Source organism: Panthera uncia, chromosome A2, assembly GCF_023721935.1.
Source record: "Panthera uncia isolate 11264 chromosome A2, Puncia_PCG_1.0, whole genome shotgun sequence".
NCBI lineage: Eukaryota > Metazoa > Chordata > Mammalia > Carnivora > Felidae > Panthera > Panthera uncia.
The window spans coordinates 117182687-117201501 of record NC_064816.1 but is presented as its reverse complement, the minus strand read 5'-3'; the positions used below and the strand labels follow the sequence as shown (position 1 = coordinate 117201501).

At 36.7% G+C, this 18815-nt stretch overlaps 1 protein-coding gene across 1 annotated transcript in view; it reads right to left on the bottom strand.

The window, feature by feature from the left end:
• Window positions 1-18815, bottom strand: part of GARS1 (glycyl-tRNA synthetase 1) — a 44953-nt gene that overhangs the window by 22709 nt on the left and 3429 nt on the right. Inside the window, exons 2-8 of the mRNA XM_049641651.1 lie at window positions 10719-10820; window positions 9871-9973; window positions 8680-8821; window positions 7345-7433; window positions 6352-6428; window positions 2891-3036; window positions 381-530 (exon numbers count right to left, since the gene is read on the bottom strand). Coding sequence (XP_049497608.1) covers window positions 381-530; window positions 2891-3036; window positions 6352-6428; window positions 7345-7433; window positions 8680-8821; window positions 9871-9973; window positions 10719-10820 — 809 coding nt within the window. The remainder of the gene's footprint in view (window positions 1-380; window positions 531-2890; window positions 3037-6351; window positions 6429-7344; window positions 7434-8679; window positions 8822-9870; window positions 9974-10718; window positions 10821-18815) is intronic.

The following is an 18815-nucleotide window of genomic DNA, read 5'->3' as shown; positions in this document are numbered from 1 at the left end:
TCCCTCTCATAAGCATCACCTCATCCCCACCTCACCCTATACTTATATATATCACCACTGACAGAAAATGCCCTTGTTTAGACAGTCAAGATCTTGCCATTCTCTAAACATATGATGAACAAGGGGGAAAGATTATTTTGGAGGTGAGAAATGTGACCTATCCTTCACCTCCCTTCCTTTCCCTTCAGTTCATATTAGTTACTCAAAACTACCTGATGTCCCAGAGGTTACAAATGTAAAACATAATCTTTTGGAGGACAAAAATAAATTCTAACCCATGTAAAAATGAAGCAGAATTGTTTCAACATAGCAAGATTTCCTTTCCCATTCAATGCCAAGGTCATTCACGATTTTTACCAGCAGAATAATATGGGCAGTACCTGACTCTGATCAGTCCAGATCGAGGGGAGATCTCATTTCTAAAAGAATTTCCAATCTGAGCAGCAGCAAAAGGCAACTTTCCTTGGTTGAATTCCAAAAGTCTCTTAAAATTCAGGAAAATCCCCTGTGCAGTTTCTGGTCTCAAGTACCTAAGAGTTTAAATAAATCAGTTGGTTAGAAGGAAAGAAATTGTGTTCCAAAAATCTGAAACTCTAGATACAAATCCTCAAAGTCCTAAATACTATACTATTTTTGCACAAAACTGTACATACGCGCCCTAAAGAAAAGTTTTAGGAATACACATTTTTCTTGGTGGCGAGCATTCTCAAGCCCGTGTTAGAGAATGTATCAAGCAGTTGGCATGGTAATACTACTACTAGAAATGTGATTTTATTTTATCTCTCTAGTGAGTCAAATAGCACCTCTCAATGTCCCTAAAACCTGGTTAATCATTTACACGGAGGCAGACAACAGTTTTGGATCCTTCGGAAAATAAGACCCTGCCTAGGTGTACCTCTACGAACCCACCCAGGAGAGTGCTGCTGATGGCTCAAAAGAATCCATTATGGGCTAACACTTGACATTAGAGCTCACTCATCACGATCATTACAACAAGCCAGGCAATTTTCCGGATCCTCCCTGTCATTTTCTTTTCTGTGGTGTTCTACATTTCCAGCCAGAGGCTTCTTCTCTTTTCCTCCATGTTTTAAAGATACAGCCAAGCAACTACTCCAAGATATCCACTGTCCTCTATTTTACAGAAAGTATTCTGTGCAAAAGTATCAACTAAGAAAGCTTTCCCAACAGCCTGCTTCAAAATAAATATTTTGTGAAAAGAACTTTAAAACAAAAAAAGGGGGCACCTGAGTGGCTCAGTAGGTAAGCATCCAACTTCGGCTCAGGTCATGATCTCATAGTTCATGGGATCAAGCCCCGCATCGGGCTCTCTAATATCAGTACAGAGCCTGTTTCAGACACTCTGTCCCCCTCTCTCTCTGCCCCTCCTGGCACTCACCCTCTCTCTCTCAAAAATAAACAAACTTGAAAACAAAACAACAAAGAAAAATTAACTTATAATTTCACCCTGCTCTCACTCTAACACACCAACTCCTCATCTTGGTGGTGCTTTCCAGTTTTGATACACATAGAAGCAGAACTACAGTTTATATGCATTTTTTTTAAAGCTGTAAGTTTGTCTGTTTATTTATTTTTAGGTAAGCTCCACACCCAACATGGGGCTCAAACTCACAACCCCGAGATCAAGAGTCACATTCTCTATTAACTGAGCCAGCCAGATGCCCCTATATGCATTATTTATAAGTAGAGTGTGTAAAATGATGTGTTCGTTATTTTTCCATTTTCTAAATAATCATAAAAATGTAACATATTTAGCAGTTGCAGAGTATTTTACTAAAATGAACTACTTTACAATAATTTACTTAACCATCTCAAATTATTAAATAGATTATTTCTACTTTTAATTTATGTACTCTTGATAACTATAGCTTCCTTTCCTTTTGAATTATTTCCTCAGATAAATTCCCAGGAGTGGGATGACAGGTCAGAGGGTTTGGCCCATTTAATGACTCTCTGTATGTACTGTCAAAATGAAAGGCTTGCCTTTGGCCTCTCTCCATAAAATATCCCAAATCAACACAGTGTGTGACTAAAACAATTCCAGTAATACATTCTGTCACAATTACTTTTCATTGTTCTTTAGTTTCTACTCCAGGAAACATGATCTGTCTAGCTTCAGCCAATGCCTACACTCCATTATTCTACAATGAGACCGTAAGAAAAATATCTGAAGCTATGAAGTGTAATACTTTGGCTAAGTGTGTTAACATGGAGAAGAAATCTGTAAATACAGATTCCAGCTCTGGATCATATTGTAAGCTGTTCAGCTTTCTTTACTGTGAAAACCACATCTTGTAAAATAACAAGCTAAACCTACGTTATTCAGTATGGTAGGCCACTAGTCGAATGCCTATTTAAATTAATTAAAATTAAATATATTTTAAAATTCAGTTCCTCTCAGAAGCACTAATGCCATTTCAAGTGCTCAAAAGCCATATGTGGCTGATGCCCACCATACTGGACAGCACAGATTACAGAACATTTCCACCACTGCAGAAAGTTCTATTGCAAAGTGCTGATCTAGACAAAATTCTTCCCTAAGTGTCCTTCAACAATAAATTCAATGACTTCCAAAATCATTCTTCAACTATCTCTTTTGCCCTATACAGCTATAATTAGAAGACATGATGATCACAGACTTTTATTTTGTGACAAAAAAAAAATTATCACATACACTAAAAAAATTACATTCAGAAAGAGTTAGAAGGAATATACTTAATAATATGTCTGTCATTATTTCTCCTTAATATATTTATCTGCACTTTCTACATATCACTTATCAAAAGTTTTCCTTCATGGCTGATAATGATGTTCACTTTTTATTATGAGAAATTTTAATACCTTCATTACATAAAGAATAAGTGATACATACCCAGGCATGTTTCCTCCAGGCCCAATGAAGGTCTTGAACATTAAGTTAAAAGATACTGGAGGGGACAGATCATTTCCAGTAATGGGGGATTTTACATTATAGTTCACAAAAAGATCCCCAAGTTCTTGCTGTCCATAGTTATCAAGCTAAAGGATAGGTCAAGAAAATAATTAATGTAAAAGACTGAGGAAAAAAAACAGGGCATAAGATAAGAGTATTATATATAAAACCCATCCATCATTAAAAGTCACCCAAAACAAGAACATCAGAATTAACCTAACCCCCAAGATATCCAAATTAAAACCATAACCAGTTCACACACTTTCCATTTATCAATTTACCATTTACCATTCTAGAAAAATGGAGTATCTTTCTGGGACTGACCTAAAACTCACACATTCACCATCTCACAATGAAAGATAAAGCAAAAGTGTCTCTGGTTCAGTTACAATAGCTACTGACTGGCAAGCATCTGAAATCATGTAAGTAAGTGTTCCAAGTTGAATTTTACCACTCTGTGCATATTTCAGTCAGGTTCCCTTCCCTGTCTATTCATTAAATGTGCATATACCTTTTCTTTCCCACTAGATATTAAGATCTTGAAGGAAGAAGCTGTTTCTTATTCATGTCTGCTTGTTCCAATTTATTGCACATTTTATACATCGATAATCAATGCCAAACTCTAAAATAATGTATGACCCTCCAATTCAAAAATTTCAAATGACCATGACAAACCATCTAATACTAAAGAATATTCAAAACTTAAAAAAAAAAAATCTCCCAAGAGAAACAAAATAATTAGATAAATCAACTCATGGCCATAAGAACTGAGGCTCTGGAGTCAGAAAACGCTAGATAACCTGCCCAACTCTACCACTAATGGGTTGTGTGACTTAAAAGTAAGTTCTTACCTAACCTCTCAGAGCCTCATTTTGCTTCTCTGTGAAACAGGAAAACAGAACCTACTTCACTATGAAGGGCTACTATGAATATTAACTATGTAGGGGCACCTGGGTGGCTTAGTCAGTTAAGTGTCTAACTCTTGATTTCGGCTCAGGTCATGATCTTGTGGTTCATGAGTTCAAGCCCCGTGTCAGACTCTGTGCTGACAGTGTGGAGCCTGCTTGGGATTTCCTCTCTCTCCCTCTCTCTCCTTCTCTGCCCCTCCCCTCCTTGTGCTCTCTCTCTCTCAAAATAAATAAACTTAAAAAAAAAAAAAAAGATTATGTAAAGTACTTAGCACAGGGCCTGGCACATAGCATACATTATACTACTTACTAAGTGTCTTAACAAAGATATCTGATCGGGCCTCTAGATCTGACTACCAAATTACAAGAAATATGGAAACGGAGGAACATGTAAAATATCACTAAAATGATACAGTCAGCCAAATCCAGACAGTAGGAAACACTAAGGAACAAATGATTCAACTTTAAAAAATAATTTTTTAGGGGCGCCTGGGTGGCTCAGTCGGTTGAGCATCCAACTTCAGCTCAGATAATGATCTCGCAGTTTGAGTTTGAGCCCTGCATCAGGCTCTCTACTGTCATTGTGGAGCCCGCTTTGGATCCTCTGTCCCCCCCTCTCTCTGCAAATCTCCCGCTCATGCTCTCTCTCTCTCTCAAAAATAAATATACATTTAAAAATATATTACCAATTTTTTTTAATGGAAGTTAAAAAATGACTTTAAAAACTGGTACATTCAGAAATAGGTCAGCAAAAATGGATACAGAAGAAAAACAATTAATTCTGAGCTACTGGATCCACATAACAGGAACAAAGCTCATCCTAACTCAGAGGGTGAATCGGTGCTTTTAAAGAAGCTATCATGCTTCATACAGCTGAAAAGGAATCAAAGGCACTAACAGGTGGAGAAAATATTATTACTCACTCAAGTAAACAGATGGGCCTTTGGCTGTGAATCCACCAGGGCCATTTCTGAGTACCAGACCACAGTCCCCAACTTTTCACTGAACATTACATTGACAGCTTGTATGTGTATCTGATATGGCAAATCAAAAAACAGACTGCTCTCCCAAGACCATGCATATGAGATGAAACAGAGTCAGATTTCAAACCATAAATTATGACTTAACAAATCAGCTAATTACTTCCTGGTCTGACACTTGACTCGGAAATGAATGAAACTGCTAAGATCAAAGATACATACTCACAAAAACTTAGTAGGTCTAACATACTAAACGGGAAACAGTAATTTAGGGGTAATTAGAAGTGCTTTTCATTTCTTCTTTCTATTAAAGGTCATGCCTTTGGAAAAGGAAATGAGAAATGAATGTGTAACTACGACTGTCAAAACTCAAGAACTGATTTACTAAACCATGAACAACAATACTAAAGTAATGAGCTTTAAGCAAAGGATAAAATATACCTCACAAGGACTAAAATCAATTGGCAGATTAGTCAACAGCCAAATTGAGATTTTCTTTCAATTTAAACGAGGAAGGAAAAAATTTCTCTACCGTTAGAAAGCTAGATATCACAGCGAAAAATCAGCATATTTGTAGAAAATAAGGCAACAGTGGAAAAGTATCTAATAAATTCGCATGAGTAAAAAGCAAAGAGGTAGGGATTCCTACATTCAGCCTCACATATATATATACCAATATAAAGAAAAGATGTATAAATATAGCAGTGGTGTGTGTGTGTGTGTGTGTGTGTGTGTGTATTTTTACCCAAGGAAGTACATAAAATTTAAGAGGTAAGCTTTGATGGACCTCATGATCAAACATGGTGTTGGAGAAATGTACTTTGCTTAAATGAATACACGACATGAGAAATCAGCAACATATGTACATGGGCATGTGCATATTCCTGGGGCAAAGAGGTGCAGTTTTCATAATATTCTTAAAGTGATCTGTGACCCAAAAGGAGGATAAGAACTATTTCTGATATAGAAGGTATTCCTGCACTTGGTACAAGAATCGATTATCTCTATGGTCTCTTTTGTCTTCCCTAAACTTTGCCAACTTAAATAGAAATTATGAAACTTTTAGTCTATAGGGAAAGCAGGGGCCTGCTCACTGGGTTTTAACAGTAACAGCATGGAGTCAGGGACGGTGCAACCACAAGTAGATCAAGTGGCTGATGAGACAGTGCTCATGAAGGTATCTTCCCCAAAATCTCTACAGCAAGACTGAACAACATTCATCTTCAGCCACTCGTCTGGTTTTTGCTATTGAATCCAGAAAACTGGTTTCGAAGGAGACAGAACAAATTTCATGCCTATTTACACTGAATTGCTAGTTTGGGCTAACATAAAGTATTAGCCACAGAAGGCAGCGAAAGAAGAAAATAAAAATGCAAAGAGAGACAGAAGGTAAACTCTACTTCTTTACAATTGTGGCCAGGGTCAGCGCAATGTGAAATTCAACAGTCACCAAACAGTGAAAGAAAGACAGCACCTTCCTGAGTTACTGTGATAACATCTCTAAAGTACTCACCTGAGCCAAGACACTTTCCATCTCTGATTTCTTCTCAGCAGAGCACTTCTTATCAGACATCAATTTCTGTAAATGAGCTACAAGAACAGTGTTGGTACATGTCAATTTCAATCAATGGGAAAAAGGAAAATGCACTTTGAGATTCAGTGCTCAAGTGGTAAGAAAATGAATCCAAGGATAGTGTTCTTACTTTATATAAACTCCATGGTTGATTTTACAGGGAGAACCATAACACTGTCTTGATTCTTTTGCAGGACTTAGAGTTTCTACTTATCATGTATAAAAACTTCTTGTTAAATAAGGGACTGGATCCATACAGGCATACCTCAGATATATTGTGGGTTCGGTTCCAAACCACAATATAACAAATATTGCAATAAAGCAAGTCAAATGAATGTTTTGGTTTCCCAGTACATATAAAAGTTAGGTCTGCATCATACTGTACTCTGTTAAATATGCAACAGCATTATATCTAAAAAAGTACATACCTTATTTAAAAATATTTTATTGCTAAAATGCTATCATTTGAGCTCTCAGAAAGTCCTAATCACTGATCACCATAACAAATACAATAATTATGAAAAAGTTTAAAATATTGCAAGAATTACCAAATTCTTGTGATTCTCTTTGTGACAGAGACAAAGTGAGCAAAAGCAGCTGGAAAAACAGTGCTGATAGACTTGCCTGATACAGGGTTGCCACAAACTTTCCATTTGTAAAAAAATGCAGTATCTGCCAAGCACAATAAGGTGGAATGCAATAAAGTGAGGTATGCCTGTATATGTAAGATCTGCGCACTTTAATCTTTGTATGTTATGCCCCCAATTTTTTTTTAGTTCGAATTTTTATTTAAATTGTAGTTAACATATATGGTAAAATTGGTTTCAGGTGCACCAACAAATTTTTAAGAGAAAAAATATGAGAAAAGTTTAATCTAAACCCTTTGTTTTGATGAATTCAACCTGGAAGAATGTCTGAGATGAAAAACCATACCTTTTAACAGATGGTCAGCACGAAAACACTCTCCATTTTTTACATCTTTCACCATGAAGTCAGCAAATTTATCTACGTGGCCAGAGGTCCTAAGTTAACAAATGCCAAGCCAATCTGTCACTTTCATACAAATTAAAACATAGATTTTACCTTATAAGACAATCTTCCTGCTATATGGAGTATATTAAGCTTATATCTATGCATCTGAGAGGTGGAAGCTCCCGTATGTATATAATGATGTATCCATGGTAGATAATAATGTATGCTGAGAACATTCTTCTTCAAATACATCCTCACCCTTTCCCTAAGTTCTTTCTTCCCATAGGGAAAAGACATCAACTAGATTATACTTTTCCACAAGTTGCCATAAAGCATGTGCTACTTTGCAGAATCAATTAATCCATGCCTACCCCATTATTAACGATCTAAGCAAAGGCCGAAACCATAGGGAATGTAACTAGGCAAGAATTCATGATACTCAGCATGGATCCTGAATCTTAAGGAAAGAGTTTTCTGCCACTGAAACCTGAATGGACACTGGTATTACCTGTTACACAGTTCCTATTAGTGGAGCAAACGGCTAAAGGACAGGTTAGATCCAGGTTAGATCTTTTAGATCCATTACCAGTTTTTTTCTTTTAATTGGCTGAAATTATTGAGAGAGCCCAAAGGATGCAAACAGTGAAAATTAACTCTTTACCAGGCAACATGAAATGAAGTGATGAGATACAAAATGGTAAGAATTCTTCTTTCTGTTTTATATTCAAGCAATCCTGCCCTGCTTTCAACAATGTTAGTAGGGATAATCTAAATTTCTGCACTAAAACTTCAACACAAATAGCAGTATTCAATTCTAAATGCACACACACCTTTGCCCAAAACTTCTAAAAACTCAGAGTAAGGAAATAATCATATATATTTGCAAAAATCCATCTATCAGATGTTCAGCAGACTCAAAAATGAGGAACAATTTAAATGCCTACAATATGGCACTAACTAAATAAATTATGGCACATCCACAAGAGAATACTATGCTGTCATTAAAAACGCTTTAGAAGAACATTTAACGATGTAAGTAAATGTTCACCTACATTACATGAAAAAAGCAGTGTGCTGCTGATGTTGATGTATATACAGAGACTTCCAGAGAAAGAACACAGTAAGAATATATACAGTAATTTTAACTTGGCTGTCTATGGACATTAGGTATGTATTTTCTTTGTTTGTCTTTATTTTCCAGATTTTTATAGTGAATATGGGTAGTTTTTGTAATCAGGAGAAGTTACTTAAATATGCATTATTAAAGAATTTCAGCCCCCAAAGTAGAGATCTTACTTTAAAACTGGTTCGGGAGTAAGCATGGTACAATCAATCTCTAGGATCTGCTCCTCTTGGATAAAGTGCTGCCTCCAGGTCTGAATAATATTGTTCTTCAAAGCACATCCAACTGGCCCAAAATCATACAGACCACTAACGCCTATAAAATATGAATGAGTAAAACGTGGACTTGTCACTCTAAGCAAACTTGTCACTCTAAGCAAATGAAAGCAAAAAGACACGAGAAACTGTAAGACTTCACACACTCCCTAAAAAGGTATTAAAGTCAGCAATTCGAATCCCTCAATACTGAAGAGTCTTACTTCCAGCTAGCCAACAGATGTAACATTTAAAAGCTCATACTCCATTTATTATATTCACACATTAAGAGTTCCAAGTAGGTTTAGAAAAAAACTAAAAGCAAATGATGTTCCTCCATATATGAGAAACAGAATGAAAAAGCAGATTACAGTTTTGTGCCATAGATATAACTTGCTGCGGCAGCTGGTAAAATGACCTAATATTTTAGCACCCAATTCTCTAAATTATTCTTGGGTATATGAGCCACTATACTTAATCTTGAGTATATGAGCCACTATATTTAAACCTTAAGAAGTTAAACATTTAGAGATCTGCTTAGCCAAACCTGAATCAAGTTTCAGTGGCAAAGTACTAAAAGTCTAATCCTACTGCAATGATCTCCACTAACTGAAAAATACCACTACACATTTAATCAGTAATTATATTTGCCTACAGATAGGCAGATAGGCAAATATAATTATAGAGATTTATCTACATACCTGTGAAGAACGCTTTCTCTTGGCAGTTGCCATAAAGAATAATCTGGGGGACCCTGGCTTATCACTGCCCTTGTGTGGAGGTGCACAGTACAGCCGGCCAATGTTACAATGGCGCTCGAGTGCTCCAAAGAAGAGTCTATCTGATAGGTACATGGACATATTAAGTGCTTAATACCTGGGCCCCTACCAATTCCCTACATCCTAATGGAAAAAAGCAGTCTTTAAGAATAAGTAGGGTGGAAAGACATAAACAGATTTTACACCAATGGCCAACTTTAAAGGAACAAAAGCAAAATATCCTGTTTTACGTGACTTGATACAATTAGGTATCAATTGAAAAGCCATGTTTTTGATTTAAGCACATATTAAAACCACCAACAACATAACTGCTCTATCATTAATCCCCTACCTCCATAAATAGCAAAAGCTTGATCGTAGAAAAATCTCCTCTTCAGGGTATCTTCCATTTTTGCTCTGTCTACAATGTCATCTTTGGGCTGTAATGCTAGCTCCTGTAAGGGATTTTTAAATAGAAAACGTGTGACTGGAGGGGTGAGTGGAAATATGAATTTATATATGTGAATTCAGTTGATTCCTCAACAAAATTCAATATAAAATTTATCAGACAAGATTTTGATACCTTTAAAAAATAGAAACCTTAGGGTTTTTTCCCCCTTTGAGTTACAGAAAAGGTACCTTTACTTAATTATTTAGCAAAGTATATGATCATTTCCAAGATTGCAAGACTAAGCTTACTTATTAGATGCAGATACTGATAAGCAATGTCTGAATTTTTAGTGGATGACAGTAGTAAGATCATGAATTAGAATTCCACACGATTTCAGTTTGGTGATGGGAGATTTATTGTTTGAAAGATTTGGGAGCAAGTATTAGATGGATATACCTTTTCCTTAAAAGAAAAAATTTAACACAAAACCACTATTTACAGGCATGGAAGAATTCATAAAGAAGAGTGAGCACAATGCCTTCTAGGGAAATTCACGGAGCATACTGAGTCTAGCATTTGGGGGAGGGGGAGGTCAGAAGTCAGGGAGGCTTCATAGAAAAGGTGACATTTTGAGATGCAGTTTGAAAGGATGAGAAGTCTGCTGGGTAGTGGGGGAGGAGAAGGCATTCTGGATAAATAGAGATAAAGCAAATGATATTTGTTCAGACACTCTTCTAGGTCTTTCCCACCCTGACAGATTAACAATCCTAGACCAATTTACGTTCCTATTTTAGGATCCCAAGACTCACCTTTGCTTCCAGGACCCTCTTCCGTGCTTTGAGCTCTGCTACGGCTTTGTCTACATCTACTTGGGGTGCTTTATCTTCTTTCAGTTTTCGTACAAGATCTCCCTGGCCAACAAAGAGAATGTATAGTCAGGACTGGTTTCAGAAGTCAAGAAAAGTTTTGAATGTGTTTTTAAGCATGCCTTTTAAAAAGCATCTGTGTAAGAATAAGGCAATTCAAATGTTTATTACGTGAGAGGTCATAAATAACTGAAGGTCTGTGCCCTCAGCAAAACACACAAACCCAGATTACTATACAAATAACTATGTTCTAAGGGGATAAGTACTAGTGTGCTTTCTTTTTCCTTTTGGGAGAGGGGACAAATGGAAAAGGAGGAGAGAAAAGCATTAATAAAAAGTATGAAAGAACAGGTTAGTACTGAGAACACGAAGAGCCAATAAATCAACCACCCTCCCCTTGAATCTCTCCCCTATTTATAAAAAACAGACTATATTGCTTTCCCACCTACTTCTCTGGCCATTTCTTTTTTTTTTTAAGTTTATTTATTTTATTTTTGAGAGAGAAAGAAAGAGATAGCGTGAGTTGGGGAGGGGCAGAGAGAGAGGGAAAGAGAGAGAATCCCAAGCAGGCTCCACATTGTCAACACAGAGCCAGACACAGGGCTGAAATCCAAGAACCATAAGATCATGACCTGAGCCAAAGTCAGAAGCCTAACCGACTGAGCCACCCAGACACCCCATTTCTTCTGGGTCACTACTGACTCATATTCCTCTGCCCTTTTCTATTTTTTTTTAAACTTTTTTGTTTTTTTAACAAAAACAAAGAGAGGGGGGGGGGGAGAGACAGAGCATGAACGGGGGAGGGTCAGAGAGAGAGGGAGACACAGAATCTGAAGCAGGCTCCAGGCTCTGAGCTGTCAGCACAGAGCCGGATGTGGGGCTCAAACTCAAACTGCGAGATCATGACCAGAGCTAAAGTTGGACGTTTAACCGACTGAGCCACCCAGGCATCCCCCGCCTCTGCCCTTTTCTTAATTGTTAGAATTTTTCCTCACTAATTTCTCTAGAATATCTTGTTCACTTCCAACAACCTACCACCTGTACATTGATCCCAACACTTAGGGTAATGTGGTGGAGATAGTAATCTGAGAAAGCACAAAAACATTACTTACATGGTCTGGGAAACTTCAAGCTGAGAAATTAAAGCTGTCAACTTGACAGAGCCTTTGGGTTTCCAGCAGAAGTAACTGCTCTCTAGACCTTCCACATAGGCTTTTTAGGATTTTCACAGATCAAGGTCACCAAAATAATAAGCATTCAGCTCAAAATTTAAAAACCCATGAGGAAACAAGCCACCATAGATGAGACTCAGCAGAAATGACAACAGAATTAGAGCCTCCAAAGTATTAGAAAGATCAAATACACTTTGTAAACGCTTAAGACGGTTTTAAAAAAAATAATGAAAGGAGTCAAAAACATGAGCAATAAATAAGAGACTATCAAAAACCATCAGGAAACCTGAAAAAGAACCATACAGGTTCAGGTCCCATGAGATGACAGGGGGAGAGGGTGAGGACTGGGGAAAATGAGTGAAGAGGAGTGGGAGACACAGGCTTCTAGTTATGGAATGAGTAAGTCATGAGGATAAAAGGTACAGCACAGAGAATATAGTCAATGATACCGTAATAGTGTTGTATGGTGACAGGTGGTAGTTATTCTTGTGGTGAGCACAGCATAATGTATAAACCTGTCAAATCACTATGTTGTACACCTATGTAACACGGTGTGTCAGATATACTTCAATATAAACAATAAAAAAGGGGAAAAAAGAACCACATCGATCATCTAGAAATGAATCACTGAAATTAAAAACTCAATGGACATGTTAAATAGCAGATCAAAGTAGAAGAGAAAATTAGTGACTTAAGAGTATAGACCTAAATAAATTATCCATGGGTAATCCATGGAATGGAGCAGCGAGACAAAGAGTTAAAAATATAAACAGGGTAATGAGACACAGAAAAAAAGAGAGTCTAACGTTTATCCAGCCAGAATTCTCAAAGAAAGTAAAGAAAATCTGTAAGAGGTTCCATTTGAAAAGATAATGACTATGAATTTTTCTATAATTGCTCAAAGACAGGAATTCTCAGATTTAGGAAGCACAATGAAATTCAAACGACATGCAAAACAAAAATCCACATCTAGACAAGTCTGTAAAATATGGTACTTATGAGGGATTAAAGACGTGGATTTTTCATCCCTGATCAGGTAACCGTGAAACCTTGAACAAGCTGAAACCTCTTTGAGCTCGTTTCCTCAACTATAAAATCAGGATGATAATACCTCACTGAATTGCTATAAAGAGCAAATGAAACAATTTAAGTAGAATATTTTCAACAGTACCTAACAAACATCAGACACACAAAAACTGATAGCTGTTATCATGCTATAAAACACCCGAACTTGGTTGTGGCTGAGTTATTTTCAAATACTTCAAACAGAACTTGTTTATGACTGAATTATTATTGTTCTCTGTCCTAAACTTGTTCCTTCTCCTATGTATTGCTATTTGTTAACAACATCTACCACTTTCCAAACAAGAAACATCAAGTTATCCTTCTTTACCTCCAATATGTGGTCAGTTTCAAATTTCAGTCTACACTCCCCCTTTCACACCTCACAAACTAGATTGCTAGAAGAGATGACCAGTTTGGTTCTCATCCAAAGGTGTCTGCACTGAGATACACTCACCCCAAACCACCCTAATTCATGTCATTTCTCTCCCACCTTTGTAAACTTCTCACAAACACATAGCATTCTTAGTTTGGTGACTGTTCCTACCCCCATGCTTCCAATAATGTTCATCCGCTTATCCAAAAGCATCTTCCTTCACTTAATGAAATTCATTTCCCAAATACTCCAGCATTACAATAGTTCCCCCTCTTGACGCTGTTTCAACTACAGGGTGAGTTTTCTATCCCAGCCCTTTGATCTTCAGAGGCTGGAAATGGGATCATGTCTTCCTTACTCCTCTCTGCACTTTCAAACTGATTTCTCTTTCCTCCTTCTAAAACACAAGCTCCTTTGAAGTGCCCATCATTACCCTTTCCTCTTGTTGCTGACATCTTCTAAGCTCCCACTTCCCTCTTTCAGTGACAGTTTCCCTCTCTGCAATTCACTCTACTTTAGAATGTCCTGGTCAGGAGGTGACAACGATGTTCATAATTACCTGAACCTAGAACCTAACTCTGCTTACATATAATAAGAAGTATTCTCCCAGTTTTAACATCCACTGAGTTTTCCAGGAATGCCAGGAAAATATAATTTAAAAGAAGATTATATAAACTATACACTGTTTTGTTCACAATTTTACAAACAGTTATTATTTGAAACAAACAACAACATGTAACCAATGGCAATGTTGTCGTGGTATCTGAGCAACCAACAGGATACACCTTTATCAATGTGTATCCATTACAATCACACTCACTGTAAATCCATGTACAGGTAGAAGCATTCGCTTACTTCTGCATAACTTCCAGTGGATTCATACCCAAGAATTTACACAATGAAATACACGTTATTTTAGGGGCACCTGGGTGGCTCAATCAGTTAAGCATCCGACTCTCGATTTTGGCCCAGGTCATGACCCCACGATTCGTGGGACTGAGCTCCAAATAGGGCTCTGCGCTGACAGCACAGAGCCTGCTTGGGATTCTCTCTCCCCCTACCTCTCTGGCCCTCCCCAGGACTCTGCATGCTCTCTCAACATAAACAAACATTTAAAAAAAGAAATACAAATTATTTTATTATAAATTATTTCTTTGTATTACACTTAAAACACAATGTGTACACATACTTTAATTAGATTTTATAGATATTTTCTATGAATTTCATTATCAGATCGTAATGGGGGATTCCAAAATATCTGGTGTAAAAAGGGACACTGGGTCTGAAAGTTGAGAGCCACTGAATTAGTTATTCCTCTTATTTTATCATATGCAAGTGAGTCTGGTGTGATTATACACTAGCAGTCTTTATACCGTTGTACTGGCCTCTCCAGCTAAAGCAACATCCTCAGTCATCTTCTAACTTTAGCTTCTTCATTTCACTTAGAATAACTGAAGTCACCCTATCAATCCAGTGCCTTACTTATTTACACACAGTATAAAGTAGCCCCTTTTAAGATGGGAATTCTGGCATGTCAATTCTGGCACTCAAATATTTGTTGGTTGATATCACAAACTAAACCTAGCACAGTACAAAGCACTTAGTATTCAGTCAGTATCTACTGACTTATTCTTTACTCAGTGGTTCTTTTCCTTTCCTCTACCTACCAAGAGCACCTATCTCATAAATGTTCACTAACAGTGCTTTTTGATGAGGATAAGAACTCTGTGAAAACCTTTGTTTTGAAAAGAGGTTGGCAAATGGTGGTTCTTCATGAGTGACTGAATAAGTAAGTAAGTAGTTCTTCTGAATATCTATCCCCTACATGTCACGTATTAGCACTCCCACATATTTCATACACTTTTTCTTTTGGAGCTTCTCATAGAACACTAGCAAGCAAGGCCACACGTAAAGGTAGAGACAGGAAGAATTTAAAATAAATTCCCTTGAAGCACTTTTTTTTTGGTCTTTTAAGGTTCAGGCATAGAATACATACATCAAAGAAAGTGCAGCTATTAAAAAGAAGCAGTATGTGAGTGAGGATTCCCACACTGGGTTAGTCATCTGTAAAATGCGGTGAAGAAAGGAAATAATCATGTTTATTCTGAATAATAGAATAATTAAACCGTGATTTATAATGATCCAATCCTGAAAACAAAAGAACTGGAGGTGATCTAAACATGGAATGAAGGTACTTAAGAAGGCCTAACTTCTAACTATTTTTCTTCCTTCTTTGTTCACCAATCGATTATATTTTGGGTTGTGCTTCCATGCATGTTATGTGTGTACTGAATGAAACTGACATGAAATATCATCAATATCTCTAAATTATCCTTGAGAAGCTTAGTTCCTGGGTAAATTCCTACCATTAAGACATGTATTAATAACTAAAAGCCTCTGATTATAAAGCAGGGTAGCTATTAGATGAGAAATCATTCCAAGGGATCTTAATGGATCCTTCATATATATCATGGTGCATATTCAGTTGGCCAAGAAAAACCAACAAGAAAACATTTCCTGGCCTTGTAAGATGCTGCCTTTACACATACGTGGGTTGAGTTCATCTCAGATTCCCAAGTGTATTATAATCCTTGACAAAAAGTTCATAAACTTTTCACTTGCCCTTTGGATTAAGCAAGAGCTTTAATGTACACTCACAGTCCAGAAAAATCAGGGCAGAGAAAAATCCAGGGCTCTTAACCCTAAGACTTCTTACTGCTACCAAGATGAGAGTTTCACCTGTATCTTCCCCATCACAGCAAAAGAAAATGTGAAATACTGAAACACAAATAATGTTATTCACATGTCTATTCCCACCATTAGACATGTAAGAGGTTCAGACAGTAAATCATTATTAAAGACCTCCCAAGTAAGCACTAAAAAGGTTCCTCTATCATCCTATCTCACCAAATTCAGAAGACATCAATCCTCTTGTAAAGGTGCAAAATGTTACCAAGCTGGCAACCCCAAGAAAATGTGAGCTCCATGCCAGCAATGGTTTGTTTGGTAACACTAGTGCTCTAACAAGCCACAATCCTTTCAGAACAATACTTAACATTTACCAAGAGTATACTATGCACTGTGGGCAGCATTCTGAGCCCTTTACATTCCCCTAACGCATCAGTTCTACACCTTCTTGGTCTTAGAACCCCTTTCTACTGTTAAAAATTACTAAAAAAATAAATAAATAAATAAATATTTAAAAAAATAAAAAAAAATTACTGAGGATCCCAGGGTGCCTGGGTGACACAGTCGGTTAAGCAACCAGCTCTTGGTTTCAGCTCAAGTCACCATCTCACAGTTCATGAGTTCGAGCCCTACATCGGGTTCTGCACTGATAGTGCAGAGCCTGCTGGTGATTCTCATTCTCTCTCTCTCTCTCCCCCCACCCCCCTCGCAAAATAAATCAATAAACTTAAAAAAAAAAAAAATACTGAGGATCCCAAACAGCTTTTGTTATTGTGGGTTATTTCTACCTATTTGTGCTATATTAGAAATTAAAATGCATGATGGGCTAAATGGGTGATGGGCATCAAGGAGGGCACTTGTTGGGATGAGCACTGGGTGTTACATGCAAGTGAATCACTAAATTCTACTCCTAAAACCATTATTACGCTACATGTTAACTAACTTGGATTTAAATAAAATTAAAAAAAAAAAAGTCAAAAACTGAGCAGGGCTCGATTCAAAAAAAAAAAAATTTAAATGCAAATTTTAAAATATTTATTAATTCTTTTAAAGTAAAAATAAAAGCTCAATATGTGCTAACGTGAATAAAAATAACATTTTTGTAAAAATGACTGTATTTGCCAAAACAGTGACAGTTTTGTAATTTTGCAAATCCCTTAATTTCTAGCTTAATAGAAGACAGTTAGATGTGTGTATCTGCCTATCTTGCAAAATAACATTTTAATGGTTAAGTATACAAAGAATATCATAAGTTAAGGGAGAATTTTAAAAGTCTTTTCAAATAATTGTGAATATTCTTCTTTAGACTATGCCAAAATTCTGACAAGTCTAGTTTCTTAAAGGTTAGTAGCATTGTGGAATTGGAAACTATAACAAGGAACTTTTTATACTCTGTTACATTAAATTCATTGATGTATCTTAGACTCTGAATAAATCTCTTACCAATATTTGATTCCATAACAACATGTATTGGTCATTTGGAAAATGTTAACCGAGTTATGTAGATCTTCTAAATACTGACCTGTTTATCACACTGTATCAAAACAAGTACATTTGTTAATATCACCACTCATCTCATCAGAAAAGTCTGTCAAGCTTATGCAGCAGGTAAGTTTTCCAAAACTCTAAAATTAACCGAAAACCTGATCTTATTATTGGCTACATATACCATCAGTTGTTTCCTTGAAATGACAGACTCACATCACTCATTTTCCAGAAAATGAACGCTCAAACTGTATTTTACAAATAGTGTTCTGTGAAAATAAGCAGATAGGTCAGCTTGCAACTCAATCACACGAGTGTTCTTCCTGAGACAATCATCATATTTCAGTATGCTTTACGTGTATTTCCCATTTTGTCATACAGAACATTAAGAAGATGTACGAACAAAGGCCTGGATTTAATAAAATTAATAATTTTTACTGCTCCATCAAGGACACTCTAAAGCAAAACTGACTTTTTTTTTTTTTTTTTTTAACTGTCAGAGTATGACAGACAATAGGACTTGGTTTGGTGTCCTCATTTGATTAGCAGTAAGGGCAGGCAGTTATATTCACCACTGCTTTTGCATTTTCAGTGCAAATTAACAACACAGTAAAAAACAAAAATAACATCTCAGTTTTATTATGAAACTGACTTTGACCTTAAGGACCACCAAGGGTTTGCAGACCAGAGAACCACTGCCATAGAGCAATAGTTCTCAAACAAGACACTCCAAGACAGAGGTTTTTCCAACACACAGTAAAAAGGAAAAAAAATTAAAAGGGACAATGCATTAGATCTTTTTTTCAAACCTAAACCTATTAAATATAAAAAAATAAATATTAATTAATAAATAATAAATATAAAAGGCTGCTTAAAAACGGGGATACAGAGAAAGAGGAGCCCTCTTGCACTGCTGGTGGGAATGCAAACTGGTACAGCCACTCTAGAGAACAGTATGGAGGTTCCTCAAAAAACTAAAAATAGAACTACCCTACAATCCAGCAATTGCACTATTAGGTATTTACCCAAAGGATACAAAAATACAGATTTGAAGGGGTACATGCACCCCCATGTTTATAGCAGCATTATCAACAATAGCCAAACTATGGAGAGAGCCCAAATGTCCACCAACTGAAGAATGGATACAGATGTAGTATATATACACAATGGGATACTACTCAGCCATCAAAAAGAACAAAATCTTGCTATCTGCAACGTGGATGGAACTAGAGTGTATTATGCTAAGCTAAATAAGTC